Here is a 22,632-nt window from a genome sequence, read left to right as displayed (position 1 = left end):
GCCCTGGACAACAGGTTGTACTACATGGTGGGTATTCCTAATTGTATGTTCTACAGGTACTCATATTTTGCCTCAACATGACTTATAAGGCTTTCAGGTTTTTGTTTATTTATTTGTAATTGTAGGATAACTGTTTTATAATATTGAGTTTGTTTCTGCCATACACCAACATGAATCACTCCACAAATACTAATAATTTTTTTCTAATACCTAGGAATATGCCCATTCACAGGAATCAGATCAGATCAGATCAGTCACTCCGTCGTGTCCGACTCTTTGCGATCTCATGAACTGCAACACGCCAGGCCTCCCTGTCCATCACCAACTCCCGGAGTTCACTGAGACTCACGTCCATCGAGTCAGTGATGCCATCCAGCCATCTCATCCTCTGTCGTCCCCTTCTCCTCCTGCCCCCAATCCCTCCCAGTATCAGACTCTTTTCCAATAAGTCAACTCTTCGCATGAGGTGGCCAAAGGACTGCAGTTTCAGCTTTAGCATCATTCCTTCCAAAGAAATCCCAGGGCTGATCTCCAGAATGGACTGGTTGGATCTCCTTGCAGTCCAAGGGACTCTCAAGAGTCTTCTCCAACACCACAGTTCAAAAGCATCAATTCTTCGGTGCTCAGCCTTCTTTCACAGGAATAGGCTTGGTAAATAAGTTAAAATAAAGCCCTATTATTCAATAACACTTCTTAGATTTTCAGGTAAGAATCAAGAGTTAATAAAATGTCAGAAATATGCCTGGACATACTTAATAAAAATAGCAAAATTCCATTAAATGATATGATGTGAAAGAGGATCAAGAGCCAAAACCATGGAAATTACATGGTCTTTTTCAAACAGCTAGAGTTTTAAATATTCTTATCGTTGTTATCTGACGGAGGAGCCTGGTGGGCTGCAGTCCTTGGGGTTGCTAAGAGTCAGACATGACTGAGCGATTTCACTTTCACTTTTTACTTTAATGCATTGGAGAAGGAAATGGCAACCCACTCCAGTGTTCTTGCCTGGACAATCCCAGGGACAGGGGAGCCTGGTGGGCTGCTGTCTATGGGGTCACACAGAGTCCGACACGACTGAAGTGACTTAGCAGCAGCGGCGGCGGCAGCATCATTGTTATCTGTATAACAATTTGCTCCCAAAGGAAATGAAGTACAACTTTAAATAGTGGAATTACTGACAAAAAATGCTAAGATTGTGATTGAATTGCAATGATGTTGGAAATAGCCAAATAAATTCTCAGAAGTATAAATGACTATCTGATAGAATGGAATAAAGGGCCACTTTAATGAGGCTAGTGATGGGTACTATCTCATTAAGAGATAGCAGAACCTTCAGATTAAAAAAAAAAAATCATCATCATTTGAAAGAAAAAGCAAACACAGGTGTTCTCATGCCAATTGTTGAACTTCAGTTAGAAATTAATGCCCATAATTGTAGTAGTAACAAGGCTTTATTTTTTCCCCAGCACAAGTCCTATATTTATAAAAAGCTTTACAGAAAGGCAGGCTATTCAACAAAAGTTTGATAAAATTCATTACAGAAACATTGATATATATCCAATTACATGACACTTTTGTGAAATCTATTTTCTTTTCCTTTATCAAGACTAAGGCAATATTCTGATGAACTTCTACTTGACCCAGTGGAATTTCCCCATTTGAAAGGTACAAGAGAACCAGATCTGTGTTCACACACGCTGGACAACATATGTTTAGTTTTGGCCAACTGAGTAGTCAGACTGAGATTTGGGATTTAAACAAATTCTGTTCATTCGCAAGCAATACAGCACAAATAGATTCTACTGTTATTGGCATATCATTGCACCTCCCCACCTAAGACACCTTTTACTTCCATTAATCACGTTACAAGGATCAGCTTCAACCGGTGCTACACATCTAACACCTTTAAAAGATCTTCTCAATGACCCGGGACCCAGACGGCCAGGCAGTCAGCTAATCTACAAGTATTCACGAAGCCCCACTGAGAACATCTCTTCTAGACACAATGGAAAACCCTGGCTAACAAGGTAGCAAAGTCCCCATTTCCATGAAACATGCATTCTAGAGAGTGGTGACAGACAGTAAATAGATGAATGAGATATTCAGACAAGAATAGGGTGATAAAAACAAACGTTTGTTCGTGATATTGTACAGGGCGACAGAGCCTAACTTATGCAGAGTAGTGAGGGAACTCCTGGCTGAGAAAGTGACAGTGACCGGTGCATGCCTGTCAAGCCCAACACGGTGAATGTACCAAGACCTCTGCGAAGGAAGAGATCACTGTAGACCTGAGGCTGTACAGAGGATGAAGAGCAGCGTATTTTAACCCAAGTCTTTAAAGTTTGTTGACAATGTGTTAAATGGAAAACAAGTGAGGGAAAGCAAGGGGAAAAAAAGGAGGAAAGACTAATTTAAGAGAAAAAATCTGCTCTTACAAGTCACTCGATTACCTAACTCCCCACTCTTGCAAGTGGACCGTGTATTGTGCAAGTTTACATTTCCCTCAGTCCACTCTTCCATTTTACTTCCTAATCACACTTAAATTAAATTAAAATGTACCAAGTTGCGTTACCAGAAAACTTCTGTGCTTCATGCAGTGTGAAATATAGATACAAGTAATACGCAAGTCTTCCTCTCAAGGAATTTATTGGGACAGTTTTAGCATCTACCTAGTAATTTCTGGAGTGTCCAAAATATTGTTATACAGCGGGATAGCAAAAAGGAAAATGTGAAAATAAACTGTGATCACAAAGAAGAAATTTGAGGACTAAAAAATTGAAAAGTGACAAATAACTTGTCATGTAAGTTCTATGGCAAATACAAAAATATCAAGTAAAATGATTTTTTCTACGAGACTTGGGAGACAGTGGGACATGGAGAAAAGAGAAATGCAAAGGCCTGTGTAAGGAGAATTCTGAGGGTGATGTGCTAGGATCTATTTGTTATTTTTCCTCAAGATATATTCCAGAATGTAAAGGTCAAAAGAAAGGAATAAGCATCGCATGACACTAATCCTGGCATTTTCCCAGTTTCTCATGGACAAAGAATTTTAAAAGTATGTACACCTAACAATATTGGTGACCCTACCACAAATCACATAACAAATATTTCAGGCAAATACTTACAGTGAAATTACTCTAATTACACTTCTCACCAGACTTATTAGCAACTGAAAAGTAGGGTAATTATTACTAAAAAGTTAATGTGATAATGAAATAACTGTGTATGCCTTTTAAAGAATATAATTTTGTATTTTTTAATATTAAGATGTGCATGTAAAGAAAACAAGTACTGCTAGAATAAAAATACAATATACTATAATTGAGTGCTACTCATGAAATTTCATGAAATTACAATAAAATTGTATCACTATAATATAAAACAATTAACAAATTATTTAATAGTTCAGTAAATCATGATTGTTCAATCTAGATATCTATTTGCATAAATGAACCATTAATAACTTTGATAACACACATATTCTTTCAGAATTAACTGATGAACCAAACGTTTGATATGTCTTTCAACTAATAAGCACTAATACCTAAAACATAAACAAACTGCCAGAGTTAACAACCCCAACTTTAGTTAAACACAGGTTTATTTATTGTGCATTTAGTCCCCAAATTCTTCCATTTTCTAAGATGTAAGAAGCTCACAATTTTCCATTTTAATAAAATCTGTATAAATGTATTTAATATTCAAAATCTGACTTGTTGTCAGTCCTAATTAAAGTAAACAAAGCTTTGCAATGAATGAATTTAATTACTTAGAAACTAGTATGTTTAAAATGAAAAGCAAACGAGTGCAATCTAATCTCAGCAAAGAATATTTATGATTACAAGCTTTGTCAATAGCAAAGTGCACCAACTGTTCATATATCTGACTTCCAAGAGATACATGAATGCTAATCAGTTCATTAGAGGCATCTAGGTTGTGATATTTAGCGACAGGATGTAGGAGCTTTCTTGTCCATGGAGTATAATTGTACTCAGAATGAAAAATTGTTTCCAACAAAGCTTCATCCTTCCTGTTTCTGATTTCCTGCTGGCTGCTTTTTATGAGCTGCATACCTTTCAATAAGCCAACATCATTCAGCTTCTGTGTCATATGAACACAAATATGGATAGGTCCTGAATTGTCTGCTGAGCAGGATTCTACTAACCTTATTCTAATCTCAAGAATTTATTTCAGGTCCTATGTTCCAGATAACTGAGATTCATAATTAGTACATGCACAACGTATTACTGGAAATTGTATGCAAGCAAAACCTTTTCAAAAATGCTTCCTATCTATAGGGAACAATAAAAAGTGCCTCAATGAACAGTTCTTAATGATCACAATATTGTCACATATGAATATTGTAACATCATAAAATGGTGGGTGGGGGGAGTTAAGAATGATGCAACATGTAATTCTAGAATAATAAATAAGGCTTAACCATACTTTGCCAAAGGAGAAGGTGTGGCAAACACCTTGGATAAACACAGATTTCATCTTCAGTTTTCAAAACATAACCTTCTCAAATGTAGTGATAAAGATATCCTGCCTAATAAAAGAAGAAACTGTGTCGATAGGAAACATATGAAAGGAAACAAACACATTAGCCTGAATTGATTATTGCTCGAGTGAATTTTTATGATATTTCCCAAAAGAGATGGTGCAGAAAGCTAAAACTGAACTAATTCACAATTAAGCTGAAAGTATACAGGACAATAAAGTCTATGACAAGCCAAATAATAATTTTGTGATTTGCCAAATCTCAGGGAAGAAGAAATGAAAAGAGGAAAAGTAGTTATTTTAAGTATCTCAGTTTAACATAAAATATTAGGAGTATCTACTTATAAGTGCTTGTTTAGAAGTGGGTTATCCTTTCACATGGAATTCTGAAGCCCATATGGGATTTTAAAAATGTACAGTTGTAATATTTTATTATAAGACAAAAGATATGTCTCTAATTTCACAGAATGGTTTGGAAAGCAACTCAACATTAGTTTCTGGAAATAAAAAAAAAAAGTTTATTACTTCAATTACTCATTACAGATGAGTTCACTGACAAAGTGGGGCTTCCCTGATAGCTCAGTTGGTAAAGAATCTGTCTGCAATGCAGGAGACCCAGGTTTGATTCCTGGGTCGGGAAGATGCCCTGGAGAAGGGATAGGCTACCCACTCCAGTATTCTTGGGCTTCCCTTGTGGCTCAAGTGGTAAAGAATCCGCCTACAATGCGGGAGACCTGGGTTTGATTCCTGGGTTTGAAAGAACCCCTGGAGAAGGGAAAGGCTGCCCACTCCAGTGTATAGTCCATGGGGTAGCAAAGAGTCAGACATGACTGAGCGACTTTCACTTCCCACTGACAAAGTTAGTGCAACCAAAGATAATGAAATTCAAAGAACCTTAAATTAAGCAGGACACTCCTAATGTTATTAGTTTTTATGTATATATGCATATCTACAGACATACATACACACATGTATTGGTCCATTTAACTTGGGTCAGGAAAATACCTATACCAGTAAGACTGTGTAAGTTCAGTTTTGCTTTTTGGAACAGTGTAGTATTTCTAAAGGAAATTTTAAAGTTTCTCGAATATGCGTTAATTTTTGATATGTAAAAATTCATTGTTGAAATTAAGCTGACAGGCACACCAGTTTATAAAGTCTTCTTCTGCTTCAAAAGTATTGGTCCATTTCAAAAGTATCTATATCACAGCATGATATTAAATTCAAACTTCCTCAAATTGAGTCTTTCTATCCTTTCAATTTACCATGAACATCAGAAGGAAATAGGGCATATGGAAGAAAAATGAGGAGAGAATGTATTAGATTAATAAAAAGGAAAAAAAGGAATAAAATTAACAGAATAAATCTCTGTATTATTCACTACAGGCAAAACCCTTGATAAATTTCCTTGCAAGAAGGTAAAGGATAAATTTTCTGTAATTGGGCATTATACAGTGATTTCTGGTTATGCAAGTACACTTAAAAGGTTAAGTAAATTGTATTCCTAATTGACTAGTCATTTAAAGTTATTTAGATATCAAAGGATATGGACATCTTTGTCACAAACTTATCATGCAAGTCTTCAGGAGGGGGAAAGATTTTCAAATCTTTCTCAAGCTGTTGAAGTTGTCTTCCCATCTGCTTCAAGTTCTTTTCCAGGGTTTCTACAGAAACTAAAAGAGAGAATATTATATGCCTTAAAAGGACAAAATCATAATATAAAAAAGTAAAATATTCTAGAAACAAAACACATGAAAAACCTTACAATAACAATGAAAAATCCACAAAAATAAAGGAAAGGCGAATTTCAGTTAAAGTTTTAAAAACCTTTTAAATTTTAAATCCAGAAATGAAGAAAACAAAAGATTTTTAAAAACAGGAAAATTTTGGTAAAGCTCACATACACAAACCACATTTAAGAAATATCTTTTGTTGAAAATCAAAGTCCTTGACCTGCATAAACAATACAAAATAATCAGTCAATTAAGAAAAAGACGGCATAGATCAGTCTTATGGACTTCTGTGGGAGAGGGAGAGGGTGGGGGGATTTGGGATAACGGCATTGAAACATGTATAATATCATGTATGAAACGAGTCGCCAGTCCAGGTTTGATGCAGGATACTGGATGCTTGGGGCTGGTGCACTGGGACAACCCAGAAGGAGGGTATGGGGAGGGAGGAGGGAGGAGGGTTCAGGAGGGGAACACAGGTATACCTGTGGTGGATTCATTTTGATATTTGGCAAAACTAATACAATATTGTAAAGTTTAAAAATAAAATAAAATTAAAAAAAAAAGAAAAAGATGGCAAAGAAAGAGTATGTTTTTAAAATTAAATCTATTTCAACACAATTTGAGCACTTTTCAAAATGATGGTCTTTTGAGAGGGGAAAAATGTACAAAGAAAAGATGGGGAAACTCTGCTCTCTTGTCCAAGGTCACCTACATCAAGAATGAAAAGATATCAGGGGTTCTTTGAGTACATGGGAAACAAATTTCAAACTTTCTTTACTGTTACTCTGAGAACAAGTAAACTCAGTTTATTAAATAATAAAGTGTTTTTGTGTATACATCCTTGCCTAGTAAAAGTCACAAGTAATCCACATAAAGCTAAACCCAGGGGAATATACTTAAGTATTCTGTGGATAGATGGATGGTTGGAAGACAAATAAACTGTATTTTTAATTAACATTTAAATTAAATGTATTAACACATTATTGAACAAAATCACATACTTAAAATATTATGATTAAATCACTGATCACATTTTACTACACACAGACAAACATCAAATCTGGCAGATAGATATCTAGAGAAAAGACAAATAAGTCTGAGGGACTTCCATGTAACAAAAAGCACAAGGCAAACACTGGGAAGGAACATAAGTGGATTATTTGTTTTTATCTGATGTCTAATACATCATTCTAACACCATCCACTTCTCCAGTACCTACTGGTGTCTCCCAATTCACTGACACTCATTGCCTGGAGTTAGCCCAGAACCCACATGTTTAAGGACTCAGTCCCATAAAGACTGCCCTTATTTGAGAGGGCAAGTTATGGGGATCACCTGTACTTCTAACCAATGATAAATTCAGGGGTTCTCATGCACTCCCCGCACCCCTTTTATTTTCTATAATTTACTGGGATGCCTCACAGAACTTGCAGAAGTACTGTACCTGCTACTACAGCTTTTATTGTAAAGGATCGAACTTAGGAATAGCCAAATGAAGACATGTACAGGGCAAGAACACGGAAGGAGGGCTGCACGAGGCCCCACGTTCTCTGGGTGCAGTGCATGCATGGCCTCCCGGAGCACCCACGTGTTCACTGTAACATAAGGCCTCTGTGCCTCTTCATCTCAGCGTCTCAGCAAAGCCTCACAGCACAGCTGCGATTAACCTGATCGTGGGCTCTCTTGCCTGACCTGGAGGCGAGAGGGAGGGCTGAAACGTGTGTCCCTCTGACCTCCTGGTTGGTACTTCTGTCAACCAGTGCCCCATCCTGAAGTTCCCCAAGCTGGCCCTGCTCCCACCTGCCCTGAGTCATCTCGTTGGCATACAAAGACACTCATCATGTAACAAGGATATTAGGAACCAGGACATAAGTCAAATGCATAGTTTTTCCTCTGTCCCATGGACACGGCAGTGTGTGTCTGGTCAGCAGGCGGGACCCCAGTGCCTGCAGGCAGGCTGAGAGGGGCGCACTTCTGATCCACGAGCTGTCCTCAGAGCTGCCTGGCGGCCAGGCCTGTGCTCAGCGGGGGCCGGCGGCTCGTGACTGGAGACAGAGCGCAAGCTCCTCAAGGGGTGGGAGAAGGGCTTCAGGCAAAGGCTTCCAGGGGATCCTGGGAGCCCTTCCCAACTCATGGGCAGCCAGCTGGGTCAGGGATGATGTTCTATCACCACATGAGCAAAAGAGGAAGAATGTCACCTCATATTTTACCTCACTGATATTTCATAAATATCAACTGCTGTAATATAGGATGAAGAATTGTAAAGTTTAAAAATAAAATAAAATTTAAAAAAAAAAATAAAAAATAAAAATAAAATGGATTATGAGATGTTAATCTTATTCGGAGAACTCAGTAAGACTCAGTGAATGCCTTAAAGACTAAAGCAATACTAAAATCAAAGGAAACAAACAAAGAAACAAAATCACCACAACCATCATCATTGCCAGGAAAAGTGCTGTAGAAAGAAAAGTTGCTAATTTTAACAGTAAAATGTTTGGGATGTTAGGAAACTCTAGGGCATATTCAAACATCTAAGGTTGGTATCATAAGGAGAAAAAAGTTGTCTCACAAAATGGTTCTGTGGCTACTTAACAGATAAGCTAAGCAAAGTCGCTTCAGTCGTGTCCGACTCTGTGTGACCCCATAGACGGCAGCCCACCAGGCTCCCCGGTCCCTGGGATTCTCCAGGCAAGAACACTGGAGTGGGTTGCCATTTCCTTCTCCAATGCATGAAAGTGAAAAAGTGAAAGTGAAGTCGTTCAGTCGTGTACGACTCTTCACAACCCCATGGACTGCAGCCTACCAGGCTCCTCCGTCCATGGGAGTTTCCAGGCAAGAGTACTGGAGTGGGGTGCCATTGCCTTCTCCACTTAACAGATAGAAACCCCATTAAGCCGTTATCTAAGCTTCATCAGTTCTACTTGATTACATTATTTGTGCATTATAGTTAAGGTAATTTAACTGTAATTGATCAACTTTTCACTGCTGGTTTTTAAATAAAGACGAAACCACAGTCAGAAGAAAGAAAGGTGCATGCAAGTTCTATGTGAATAAAATACAACTGAATGCTCAGGGCCATCTGATGTATAAACTAAAGAGCATCTAAGAATGTCCTTGGTGCTCTTCAGTAATTATATATATGAAGACAGTACCCACATACATCTTTGGACACAGTTTAACCACATAGCTTAACTTGAACGTGTCTCAAGTTCTTTGAGGTCAGTGATGATAATTTTTGCTATTAGAAGTCCCAACGGGAACAGAGAATTTTAAACTGCACTCCTTGAAAGTGTTAATTTATTGGTATCTCTGTATGTGATGTGTATGGATTTTATCTTTCAATTATGTCACATTTCTTGACCAATAAGTTAATCTTATCTTTTTATTCCTTTTCATTATTTAGAAGTAACAAAATAGTCATCATAAAACAGAGTTGACTAGATATTTTTAAGGCACTTTCAACTTCTGCATTATACTGTTTTCAGTCAGATGGGATATCCCTGAGTCACCTCAGACACTGTGTGTTTCTGCTCCCAGCCAACCGCCCATCTGCAATATCCATATGACTGTGGGCAGTAAAACCATAATGCTGTCTTCTGTGCTGGAGACCTGCTAGTCTTGACCCTTCCTCCCTTGAACTCTCAGATCCAAAGGATTGTGACATCCCTCACATGGTACTTGACAAATAAAACCTACTTGCTTGCTAAGTTGAAAACCACTCAAGGGATCTGGAACACTAATCTCTTTTTTGACCTCTGGTCTCCTACTGTTTCTCTCAGAGCCATATCCAAACTGTACATGGAAGTTTTCAGACAAACATTAGTTTCAAGATACTCTGCTGCTGTTGCTGCCAAGTTGCTTCAGTCATGTCCAACTCTGTGTGGCCCCATAGATGGCAGCCCACCAGGCTCCCCTGTCCCTGGGATTCTCCAGGCAAGAACACTGGAGTGGGTTGCCATTGCCTTCTCCAATGCATGAAAGTGAAAAGTGAGAGGGAAGTCTCTCAGTCGTGTCCGACTCTTAGCGACTCCATGGACCGCAGCCTACCAGGCTCCTCCGTCCATGGGATTTTCCAGCCAAGAGTACTAGAGTGGGGTGCCACTGCCCTCTCCGAAAGATACTCTACCTCTGCTTAAAAACCAGACAAGAAACTCCTTACACAGCAACATCAGAGTTCCACCAACAGCGCAGTCCTATTTCCTAACCTGCCACACTTCATACCCCAATCAACTCCTAGTTTGATTCCACCCAATGCCCTTCATCTATTCCGTACCTGATGCCGGAAACAGTGTTGTCTATCTGCTTTGCCCACTCCAACCAAGTCACTCCTGTTCATACTTTTAGAGTAAGAGGCCAAAACGCCAATCTGGTCCTGGTGATGCCCCCTCCCACCTGTCAGGCCTAGCAATCATATCTATCTTTGCAAGGATGACACCCATTATTTTTAGCATGTGTCTTCCTCTCCGAACTGCCCAGGGATTCCTGAGGAGAGAGACCTATATTTTATGCATCTTTGCACCTTGGTTTACATAACACAGGGCAGATACTCAAATATTTGTTCAAAGAATGAATTTTGGGTTTAACTTTAACCTCTCAAGAGGTTAAAACACTAAAAAGGGAAAACATAATAGATTAAATATCTAAAACTTTAAAAGCTAAGACACAGACTTTTCTCCAAGTGGCTAGTCATTATGATAATTATACACTAGAGGTGTTAGAAAAGCTCTGAATAAAAGTTAAAATCACAACTATAAATATTTAGATTCAGAAATCATGATACAGAAATCATGTATATAGGTTCTCTGCAATATGATGTCCTCTATGATTTACCACATTAAGATTTCAAATAAAAATGGAGAAATTGCATACATTTATGTAATCTCTGTAATTAAATACTAATCATCTATGAATATCTCCTGGAGGTGTTGGTCCTTATTTCATAACAAGCTTACTAAGAAATGTCACACTCATTTTTACATACCATGATACACTACTGAGGAGTTGATGTCATTGAAGAATGCTTTAAAAGCAACATATTACCAAAAAACAATGTAAACACGCAAACTAAATTACCCTTCCTATTCTAAACACAATTGTTCTATGAGACAAACTAAAGCCTATAGCATTTAAAGCTCCAAACATATGATTTTTCCTAGACAACTGTAATAATAAAGCTTTAAGAGTATTTCACAATACGCACGTCAAAAATAATACACTGGATGGACATGATGGACAAAAACCTCAGTAGCATTAAAAAAATCTTTAATATTAAGTAGGCTGAAGACAAAATCTAAGTTCTAGAGTATCATTATAAAATGCATTATGTTGACAGAAAGTATAAAACTAAAATAAGATGGTACAACAGCACAAACTCAAAATAAATTGCAGTTTGGTTCATAACAAGCAAACGTGTAAACTTAAAAATGCAATGCTTCTTTTAGCATTATCGGCCGATAACGACTATCGGCCATGACTGGCCGATAATCCTCAGCTTGCCTCCTTCTGCTCAGTTTTTCCTTTTTTTCATTGTCTTGATTCTTGCATGCATAGGAGCGTGCTCAGTCGCTCAGTCCTGTCCAACTCTGTGGGACCCCATGGATTGTCGTCTGCCGGGCTGCTCTGTCCATGGGATTTTCCAGGCAAGAATACTGGAGTGGGGTGTCATTTCCTCTCCCAGGAGATCTTCTCAAGCCAGGGAGCAAATGTGCATCCCTGGTGTCTCCTGCCTTAGCAGGTGGATTCTTTACCACTGGGCCACCTGGGAAGCCCTGTTCTGATTCTTGTTGTTGTTCTCGTTCAGTCGCTCAGTCCTGTCTGAGTCTTTGTGACCCCATGGACTGCAGCACGCCAGGCTTCCCTGTCCATCACCCTGTCTGATTCTTGAGGGGATCCCATATAATAATACATTTTATAATTTGCATTAGGTATTAATTTGCTTATGTTCCACTTAGGATTTTTCAACTTTATGATGGTGAGGAAAGCGATATGCTTTCAACAGAAAGCATACTTTAGACCTTGAATGTTGCTCTTTCTCTGGGCTAGCAATGTTTGGGACATGCTCTCATGATGATGGAGAGCAAGCTGCAGCTCCCAGTCATCCCATGTGGGTGAAGAATTAATATACTTACGATCTGTACCCATACAACTACTCTGGTTTTCACTTTCAGGACAGTAATCAATAAACAGTATAAGACATTCAACACCTTCTTATAAATTAGGCTGTTAGATGATTTTGCCCAACTAGAGGTGAATATGAGTGTTCTAAACATGGTTAGGCTAGGGTAAGCTGTGATCTTTGGTTAGGAAGATGTATTCAATGAGTTTTCAACTTAGTTTCAACTTGTGAGGGTTTATCTGAGTGTAACATCATCATAAGTCAAGGAAGATCTGTTCAGACAATGAGGGTTTTGTTACATTTTTCTACACATCACACTGCAAGGGAACCACCTCTCTCTCTGGTGGAGTCTGGAGGAAGGGAAGGCAGAGGAGAGGAGGCGCACAGCGGTGGTGGGCTCTGGTCGGCCCTGCGGAGCCGCGTCACCCACGCCAGGGCGAGAGCAACAGCCCTGCCCTCCCCCACCAGGAGGAGGGCGTGAAAGACACAAGACTGTTAGAAGAGAAAGCAGTACTGATGGGAGAAATCTATCTAATGGAAAACCATATTTACCTAAGAAGCTGAAAACTACTTTCTACCAATAAGATGTTCAAGACTATGGTAAATACTATACAAAACAGACCAATAATAGAGATGTTTGTAACATTATTCAAAATGTTACCTCAAGATAATGATTTTGTGCACGTGTGTGTGGGAGGGAGGCTCAGATGGTAAAGAACCCATGTGCAGTGCAGGAGACCCAGGTTCCATCCCTGGTTCGGGAAGATCTCATGGAGAAGGGAATGCAACCCACTCCAGTATTCTTGCCTGGAGAATTCCATGGACACAGGAGCCTGGCAGGCTACTTTATGGGGTTGCAGAGTTGGACATGACTGACTAAAAACACACGCACATGGTAAATATTAAGAATAGACTGATTTGCAAATTGTGCAATGAGTTTTCATGTATGGCTACAGGAGACCATGCAGGCTTACAAGTCCTGGACTGTGTATCTCTCAACTTGATACATGACAATTATTTTTGTGCTGCTTAGATCTTTGCCCCGAACTCCAATTTGCTGGTTGAATATCTTTCCTTAATGTTTAACAGGCATCTTAAACTCACATTTTCAAACTGGAACTTATCTTCCTCCTGGACTATGCTCCTGCATCTCAGTAAATGATTGGTGTTATGACTCCCCTCTTTCCCTCATACCCCACACATCCAGTCCCAGGATAAATCCAGTTGGTTCTACCTTCAACGTAGATGCTTTGCTTAAACACTCTCACCTCCCTTGCTACCTCTTCCTGGTCCCAGCCAACATTCTTTCTCCCTGGGATTATTATTACAGCATCAAGTGGTTTCACTGCTTCCGTCACTGTTCCCCATGTTTTCCTAACAGAGCAGCCAAAGCAATCCTTTGAAAATGCAAGTCAGCTGTCACTCTTTTGCTCAAAACCCTTCCGATGGCTCCCCATCTCAGAGCAAAATTAAAGTCCTTACAATGACCAGCAAGTCCCATGGGATGTCACCTCTCTGATCGTATCACCTGATACACCCTTCTCCACCCCCAATCCCGGGTCACACCTGTATCTAGGGCTTAGGCTCCTGTGCGCCCCTCTTGTTATGTGCTTCTCTCACAGACCTTGTCTTACCTCCTCACACTTTATCAGGTTTTCATGCAAAGGTCTTCTCTGATCTCTTAAATTCCAAAAAAAATAGTATGTGGCCTAGAATTCCACAGCTAACCACCCAACATGATATACACTGACTTCTCTCTGGTCTGTATAAATTTCCAGAGACCAGAGACTTCTTTTGTGTTCATGTACTCTATCCAGTGGGCTTCCCTGGTGGCTTACGGTAAAGAATTCACCAGCCAATGCAGGAGCAGTGGGTTCAGTCCCTGGGTCGGGAAGATCCCCTGGAGAAGGAGATGGCAGTGCACTCAGTGTTCTTTTCTGAAGATCCCATGGACAGCGGAGCCTGTGGGCTATATAGTCCATGGGGTCACAGAAGAGGGGAACATGCCTTACAAGTTAAACAACAACAACAACTCTCTCCAGTACCCCGAATGGCACCTGAGATACAAGATATATTCAAAAAACAATTCATCAAACACTGACTGAGTGAATGCATCATATATGAGCCGCTGTCACCTTTTTTTCTGTCACTCAACGTCAGTCTAAGACTTATTCTTTTTTGTTTGGTTGATTTTGTTTTCTGTTAGTCTAATCCTTATTAGTATAAGTGCCTAGGACAGTGTTTCCTAGGCAGTGAGAGTTCAATAAACATTTTGAAAAGAATCCTTTCAAAACACATCAAAAACTATTAATGAACACTATTTCTTTTTTTCAGAGAATATGTAGTTTGATAGACAGCTGCTGAGAAGCTGACATGATGGTGACAGACATTTATATGCCACATGGGTCTACCAACTGATCAATTTTAAATCTCTGCTTCTGAGAAGAGAGGGGAAGGTTATCTAAGAAGACATTTTCTTCAGGTTTTCCTATGAATGTGAATAAAATCTTTTTGAATGTTTCTATTATTTTTATCATTTATGATCAGTATTAGTTCATATTTCCATATGGCATTTCTCAATAATCCTGGGCTAATAAACTTAATCTCACATAACATGCAAACATCTGCAGGAAAAAAGAACTGTAAGTCATTGAAGACCTGCTGGAGACTACTTGGTTTCAAAGGCTATTTAGTAGTAGAAACCTTTTTTTTTCAAAAGAAATCTTCTACCAAACTTCAAAATACGAAATAAAACTCTAGTGTCAGGCTGCAGCACAGAGGGTAAAGAGAATCCATTTTCCAAATTCCACTCCCTATGCTGATGTATCCAACTGGTGAAAATGCACTGGGCTATACATTTATGATTTGTGCAAATTCTTTTATGTATGTTATTCTATAATTTTTAGAAAAGTACAAAAGTCTTTTAACAACATAAATCTACAAAATTCTTGGTCCTGTACGCTAAAGCTTCCATATATTTCAGGCAAGATGCAGCTGGAAACCGTTCAAACAACTTTGAGAATATACATTAAAATTAATAATACATATTTACAGAGATCCATGTTTACTGCATCATTAATAACAGCATAGGAAGATATGTGTAAATAAGAAATTATTACTGAAAAGCAACAGCAACTACAACTACTACAAAAGCAGAGAATATTACACAGTGCTTACTAGGTCCTATATACAATTTTATAAATATTTACACACAGAAACCTATGGAGTCCTCACATCAAAGCTCTAAATTAAATACTAGTATCATCCCCAGTTTCAATGTAAGAAAACAGGGCCCAGCGAGGATGAGAAATGGGCAGTCGGGAGTTTAAACCCCATCTGTCTAGTCTCAGAGTCTATGATGGTAACAACAGCCTCTCCCTTAATATAAGGTAGAACTATTCTGAAAGAGATGGGAATACCAGATCACCTGACCTGCCTCGAGAAACCTATATGCAGGTCAGGAAGCAACAGTTAGAACTGGACATGGAACAACAGACTGGTTCCAAATAGGAAAAGGAATATGTCAAGGCTGTATATTGTCACCCTGCTTATTTAACTTATATTCAGAGTACATCATGAGAAACGCTGGGCTGGAAGTAGCACAAGCTGGAATCAAGATTGCCGGGAGAAATATCAATAACTTCAGATATGCAGATGACACCACCCTTATGGCAGAAAGTGAAGAGGAACTAAAAAGCCTCTTGATGAAAGTGAAAGAGGAGAGTGAAAAAGTTGGCTTAAAGCTCAACATTCAGAAAACGAAGATCATGGCATTCGGTCCCATCACTTCATGGGAAACAGAGGGGGAAACAGTGGAAACAGTGTCAGACTTTATATTTTTGGGCTCCAAAATCACTGCAGATGGTGACTGCAGCCATGAAATTAAAAGACGCTTACTCCCTGGAAGGAAAGTTATGACCAACCTAGACAGCATATTAAAAAGCAGAGACATCACTTTGCCAACAAAGGTCCATCTAGTTAAGGCTATGGTTTTCCAGTGGTCATGTATGGATGTGAGAGTTGGACTGTGAAGAAAGCTGAGTGCCGAAGAATTGATGCTTTTGAACTGTGGTGTTGGAGAAGACTCTTGAGAGTCCCTTGGACTGCAAGGAGATCTAACCAGTCCATTCTAAAGGAGATCAGTCCTGGGTGTTCATTGGAAGGACTGATGCTAAAGCTGAAACTCCAATACTTTGGCCACCTCATGCGAAGAGTTGACTCATTGGAAAAGACTCTGATGCTGGGAGGGATGAGGGGCAGGAGGATTAGGAGACGACAGAGGATGAGATGTCTGGATGGCATCACCAACTCGATGGACATGAGTTTGAGTGAACTCCGGGAGTTGGTGATGGACAGGGAGGCCTGGCGTGCTGCGATTCATGAGGTTGCAAAAAGTCGGACACGACTGAGCGACTGAACTGAACTGATCACGTTTTTATTTCACTCACTGAAGTCATTTATTAGAACTATTGAAATCATCACTACCTGTCAATAAAACCTCCTTAAATTCAGAGGCATGTTAATAAATTTCAGTTTTAATTGCTTCACAAGCTCATCAACAATAACCCTTAAATGCCCAAACATTTCACAACATAATATAAATGTGTTCCATATATAAACCTAACAGTGTACTCTTATTTTATAATTAGTTTTTATAATTAATTTTAGTATTATTTTATAATACTCAGAGATGATGGTGCTGCCTCCATGCACTTATGGGAGTTATAACAAGGATGGCAGGATTCGGTTGAGTAGTGTCTCCCAAGCTCCACATCCGCCCAGCTCAGAATGTGACTTATTTTCAAACAGGATCTTTGTAAAGAGTTAAGGATCTCAAGATGAAATCATCCTGGTGGGACCTAAATCAAATGACTGATGTCTTTGTAGTGAGAAGTGAGAACACAGGGGCACAGAGAAGAAAGCACTATGAAAACAGGGCAGACCAATGCAAGACTTGGTGACAGCCACCAGGAGCTGAGAGACAGGCACTGGATGGCCCCTCCCCAGAGGCTCCAGAAGAACCCAATCCTACCAACACCTGGATTTCTGTATTCTAAACAGCTAGGTACTAAATTTATGCTATTTAAAGCGACCGGAGTGTAGTGATAGCTCATGGCAGCCCTAGGAAACTAATACAACTACTAATTCAAGACTCTGTAAGCTGTATGAACAGTCTGGTTCTGGGAAGCAGTTAGCAGTTCTACCTTCAGCATCTTTTCAGCTCCACGACTCTTCACCCAGTTGGTTACATGTCAACCTTGTGAGTAATGAAATTTAGCAGCCAGCCAGAACTGTGTTTGCTCCATCCACTGCATAGGCGTCTTTATAGTACATAGATTTGTTATATTTAAGCTATCCTTCAGAACACCCCGGAGTTTTATCTACCTGGTTTGTAATTTCCCACTTCATGTTGCAAAACTGAAGTGCAGTAAATACTGCTTTCTACCCAGAAGCCTAAGAGAGCTCCAAGACCTTGGCTGTCCCTGTTGCCCCTGGCCTGTTACTTGACGCTAGCTCTGGCTCATAGGTGATGCTGACAGAACTGTTCAAGTAGCTATTGCAAATCTGCAGGAGGACAAAAATCTGCAAACACTGTAAACTGCTAGTTTCTCAAAAAGATTAACACTGTATTGATGCCACTTTCAGTCTGCTAACCTCCAAAAAGATATAGAGGTCTTCCTGATGCAGTTTTCTTCTTCATCATCATCTATCAGCCCGAGCAGCAGCCAATTCAGGAAATGTTCCCAGCTCCATATCTCAGAAAGCAATCTTTAACTGCAAGTAGTTCCTTCATGCCAGTGTATTTCAATGTCAGTCTACAGAGTCCTTAATCCTTCTAGAGATTTTGGCCATAATCTTTCTGTATTCCTTTCTGCTGCCTTCCAAAACAGTTTACATTTGTATTATAAAATAGTGTAATATTTACAACCTCATATGCAAGTCGCCAATTTCAACTTTAGATGCCAAATTTACATAGACAGTCCGTGGAAATAAACTGGCAAGATTTAAGTAAAATCCTGCTCACCAAACAACTTGAACCTATTGGTTCTTTACCAGTACACCACATTCCCAGTGCACTATAAATATTTTTCATAAATGCTGCAATTACCTTGTGAATGGTTCATTTGTATTTCATCATACCCTTTTATGTTAAAAGTGTTAACTTGTTGAATGTAAAATTTTACATAAACGGCTCTTTTAGTAAGTATATGCAAACCTACATGTGACTTGCCTTTTTAAAATAAATTTATTTTAAATTATATTTAGTTTGTAGTAATATTAAAATTGTTTTACAATTCCTGAGTATACGTATTAGATGGCTAGAGATGGTCAAAATAGATCATTGAGACATAACTAAACAGGAGTCACAGACTAGCTTTTTGACATAGCTTCTTACTCTCCATCCATATGTAGAATAATATTTTCACTATTTCCACATGCTAATAAAAAAAAGGGTAAAACCATCTATTCATATCTCAATTTTGGAAAAGTGTCAATAGATAATTCAGAGTTCAACTAGTCTTTGTTGGCTACTTGCTTACCAGAAAAATTCAAATATTATATAGTAGCAAAACAGAGAGAGTGGTAAAGAAATATATGCAGATGTAGTGAGCAAAGACATGATGAAACGAAACTAAAATTTGTAAATTTAGCTCAATGTAAATGAATGCATTCAAAAATAAAATCCAGGAGATGTAAGAATGCATTCTGAAAATTAAATGTAAACACTCATGAATATATTTATTTAGAATGCCTCAATATTTCCTCATACATATACTAATTTATGTGTCATACCTATAGTCAAGAAAGAATTGATGCATACTTGTAATAATTATTTAAAATCATGTGATAATTCATGGTTTGTATAAGAACCTTTGCTATTCCTAAACTGATTACTAGTGAACACCCAACACTGCAGGTCTATAACTGTTTCTTCAAATTATCTGATAAAGTAAAAATCATGCAGTATAGGCCACTCTGGGTTTCCTAGGGGACTTAGTGGTAAAGAATCCACCTGCCAAGCAAGAGATGCAGGTTCAGTCCCTGGATCTGAAAGATCCCTTGGAGAAGGAAATGGCAACCCATTCCAGTATTCTTGTTTGGGAAATTCCATGCACAGAGAAGCCTGGCGGGCTACAGTTCATGGGGGTCACAAGAGAGTCGGACACAACTTAGCAACAACAACAAAAAATAGGCCATTCTAATGCCAAAAAACTAAGCAAGAAAAATGTTTCAAGTTATTATATTAATTCGTAAGCTTGATTTCTTCTGAAGCACCTCTCCTTGGCTCTTACTCTCTCTTGTGCACTCACAGGGCTGGTCTTTGTATGCTCAGCCATGATGTCTCCTCTGTGTATTCAAATTGCCTTTTCTTATAAGGACACAAGTCAGACTGTATTAGCGCCCACCCTAAGGGTCCCATTTTAACTTAATCACCAGTTTAAGGGCCCTATCTCCATATACAGTCACATTCTGAGGTACTAGGTTCAACATAGGAAGAGGTTCAACATATGAAGGGCTCCAACATACGGGGACAGAATTCAGCCCACAACAATATAGTTTTTGCTCTTTATTGACAATTCAGTTAAAGTGATATCCTACATGGTTGTTTTTTCTTTTAAGTAAATTATATTATAAATGCCACCCCCCCCCCACTAATGTGTCCTGTCAAATTATTTCATTGTATTGGCGGACATACACACAAATGTGTATATTCCTAAAACTCTAGTATTTTACAGTTGATCTGAAATACCAAAATAATTATTTATCCTGCAAAACTATGAGACTCCAACGTTAGTCTTCATGACACAATGGTTCCAAAAATTATGTTAGCTGTGCTGTTAATTTTGTTGTACAATAAATACTTTTATATATTTACAATATACACTTAAAATATAAAATGAAGCTGAAATAATAAATAATACTGAATATCTAAAATACATATCCAACTTGCTAATACATTTTTAATTGTCATTTTTGGAAGTCTATAACATAAAGAGGTTAATGGAAGACTTTGAAAATGCTTTCTGCTTGTTACAGCAGATGAATTGGAAATTTTCATACACTGTGCATTTCCAGGTGGCAGCCACCTGGAAATTAAGCGCTCTAAGTGCTCACAGTAGGTGAACAAAAGACAAACATTTGGTATTTAGTAAGGCATTTATCATAAAATGTTGGAAAGTCATGAGGAATTGAAAACCAGGAGATGTATTTGACTGACAAATATTTGGGTCAGACCAAGGAATTACTAGCTGAAAGCAAACAAACAGTCTTAAAAGCAGAGAGGTCTATAAAATGGAGCAAACAAAAACTCAAATATAAAACATCAAATAATGCTCCTGAAAGCTGAAAATGTAGAAATGGAAAAAGTTAAAAAAAAAAATAAGAAACAGGCAATCATTAAACCCACTCTGAAAACACACTTATTATTGCCCTCTCTCTGGAAGCTACTTCCTTTCTCAGCACTTCCAGGAATAGTGTCTAACACAGAGTAGTAGTCCTTAAATAGTGGTCTAAGACCTTCTGGAAAATCTAAAAATTTACTCTTAAATACAGACTGGAATACACAGACACTTAGGTGAGGCTCCCAGCAAGCACCAGGAAGAAGCACCAAAGGAAAGGACATTTCCTGTCAGGTTCCTGACACAGGAGAGAGTGAGAGGCCCTTCCAGCACAGCAGCCACTCCCCATGGAAACTACCACACATTCTCAGTTGAGGTGCTAAGGGCTGCAAAGGGTCACGGAAATGAGAAAAAGGAAATCAGAAGAAAGTGGACAAAGAAGGATTTTTTCAAGTAAATCAAATTTGGAGAAGAGACAGTAAGGGAGTTGTAATCAAGAGCCACATTTACAGCAAAGGGTGATCTATACATTGCAACATAGCTAGAGATTGAAAAGTAAGCTGTTAGATATACAAGTGTGGGGCTTAGAAGGAAGTCTAGAAAAAAATTTGTAAGTCATTAATTTAATGATTCTATTTAAGCCCTTGGGGACTAAAGAGATCACCTAAGGAGAAGCTACAGGGAGAAAAAAAGGGAAGGACTCAGTATCAGACCAGCAATAACAGCACTACTGAAAAGATGTATAGAAGAAGGAGAAGAAGTCAAATATGTGAGAGGAAAAGGGAGGAGTCAGTTGGGACAGAAGTCAGATGAGAGTAAAGTAACTGGGGCTACGCCAAGACACAGAAACCACACCTTGGACCAGCAGCAAGACAGTCCACAGTAGTCACACAGCATGCGCTTGTTAAATGAATGAATAAGTGAGTTACAAAGCACGTTAGCATGGCACCTCGAGAATTCAGGGTTAACTATCTAGAGAAAAATGGAAATATCTGGAAGAGCTATAGTAGTAGTAGTAATAGTAGTGTTAGTCACTCAGTCGTGTCCAACTCTGGGACCCCATGGACTGTAGCCCGTCAGGCTCCTCTGTCCATGGAATGCTCCAGTCAGTATTGGAGTGGGTTGCCTTTCCCTTCTCCAGAAGATCTTCCTACCCAGGGATCGAACCCAGGTCTCCTGCATTGCAGGCAGATTCTTTACCATCTGAGCCACCAGGGAAGAGCTATAATACCCTAAAAAGACATGGGTTCAACAAGGTGAAATTGTAAATTTACCTTGGTATTATTTTAATACATTCCAAAATCCCCAAAGTTTGGTCATATTTTCTAATCATTAGTAAAATACCATTCCAATTTAATGATGAAATTATTGTGAAATAATCAGTAACACCATCATGGATTAGAGTTCATTAATTTCAACTGTTTAGACCAGGGGAAAATGTATCCAACCCTTCAAAATCCATAAAGGAAAGAAATATTACAATGGTATACAGAAATATAATAATGACCCAAAATATTTTCACTGAAATACAACAGAAAAGCTGTAAGCCATTATCTTTTAGCAGAGAAGCAGCCCTAATGAAGTAGATTCTTGAAAATTGTCATACGGGTAAGCTCATTAGTTGTAATGAAAGTTCTCCCTGCTGATCCAGGAGTACCTAATGGCCAGGATTTGTTGTGTCTCAAAAACAAAGACACTTTTTAATTCATGTGATAGCTCATTGAGGAGACTTCAAATCTGGAAACTTTCAAATGATGATATAAAATACAAAAGCACTAAAACTTTCCAAAGCAAACATAGACTTATTTTATCTAAAACATTAAATTTGTTCCTCTAAAATCTCATCCATCAATAAGGTAATACAATCATAAAAAGAAATTAGGTTCAACAATCACCTACACTATAAAAAAAATTCTCTCAGTGATGGCTTTTCTATTTCAAA

At 38.6% G+C, this 22,632-nt stretch overlaps 1 protein-coding gene across 13 annotated transcripts in view; it reads right to left on the bottom strand.

Annotated features, from left to right (window-relative positions):
* The window catches only part of DIAPH3 (diaphanous related formin 3), a 560,663-nt gene that overhangs the window by 208,980 nt on the left and 329,051 nt on the right, over positions 1-22,632 (bottom strand). For all 13 annotated transcript variants that reach the window (XM_086328449.1, XM_086328451.1, XM_086328462.1 and 10 more), the window contains one exon: positions 6,050-6,173. In XM_086328449.1, coding sequence (XP_086184575.1) covers positions 6,050-6,173 — 124 coding nt within the window. The remainder of the gene's footprint in view (positions 1-6,049; positions 6,174-22,632) is intronic.

This window comes from Bos grunniens, chromosome 12, assembly GCF_055505025.1.
Source record: "Bos grunniens cultivar Pamir isolate PY7600 chromosome 12, Bosgru_T2T1.0, whole genome shotgun sequence".
Taxonomy (NCBI): Eukaryota; Metazoa; Chordata; class Mammalia; order Artiodactyla; family Bovidae; genus Bos; species Bos grunniens.
The sequence above is the reverse complement of the archived record's forward strand: the minus strand, read 5'-3'. Positions and strand labels throughout refer to the sequence as shown.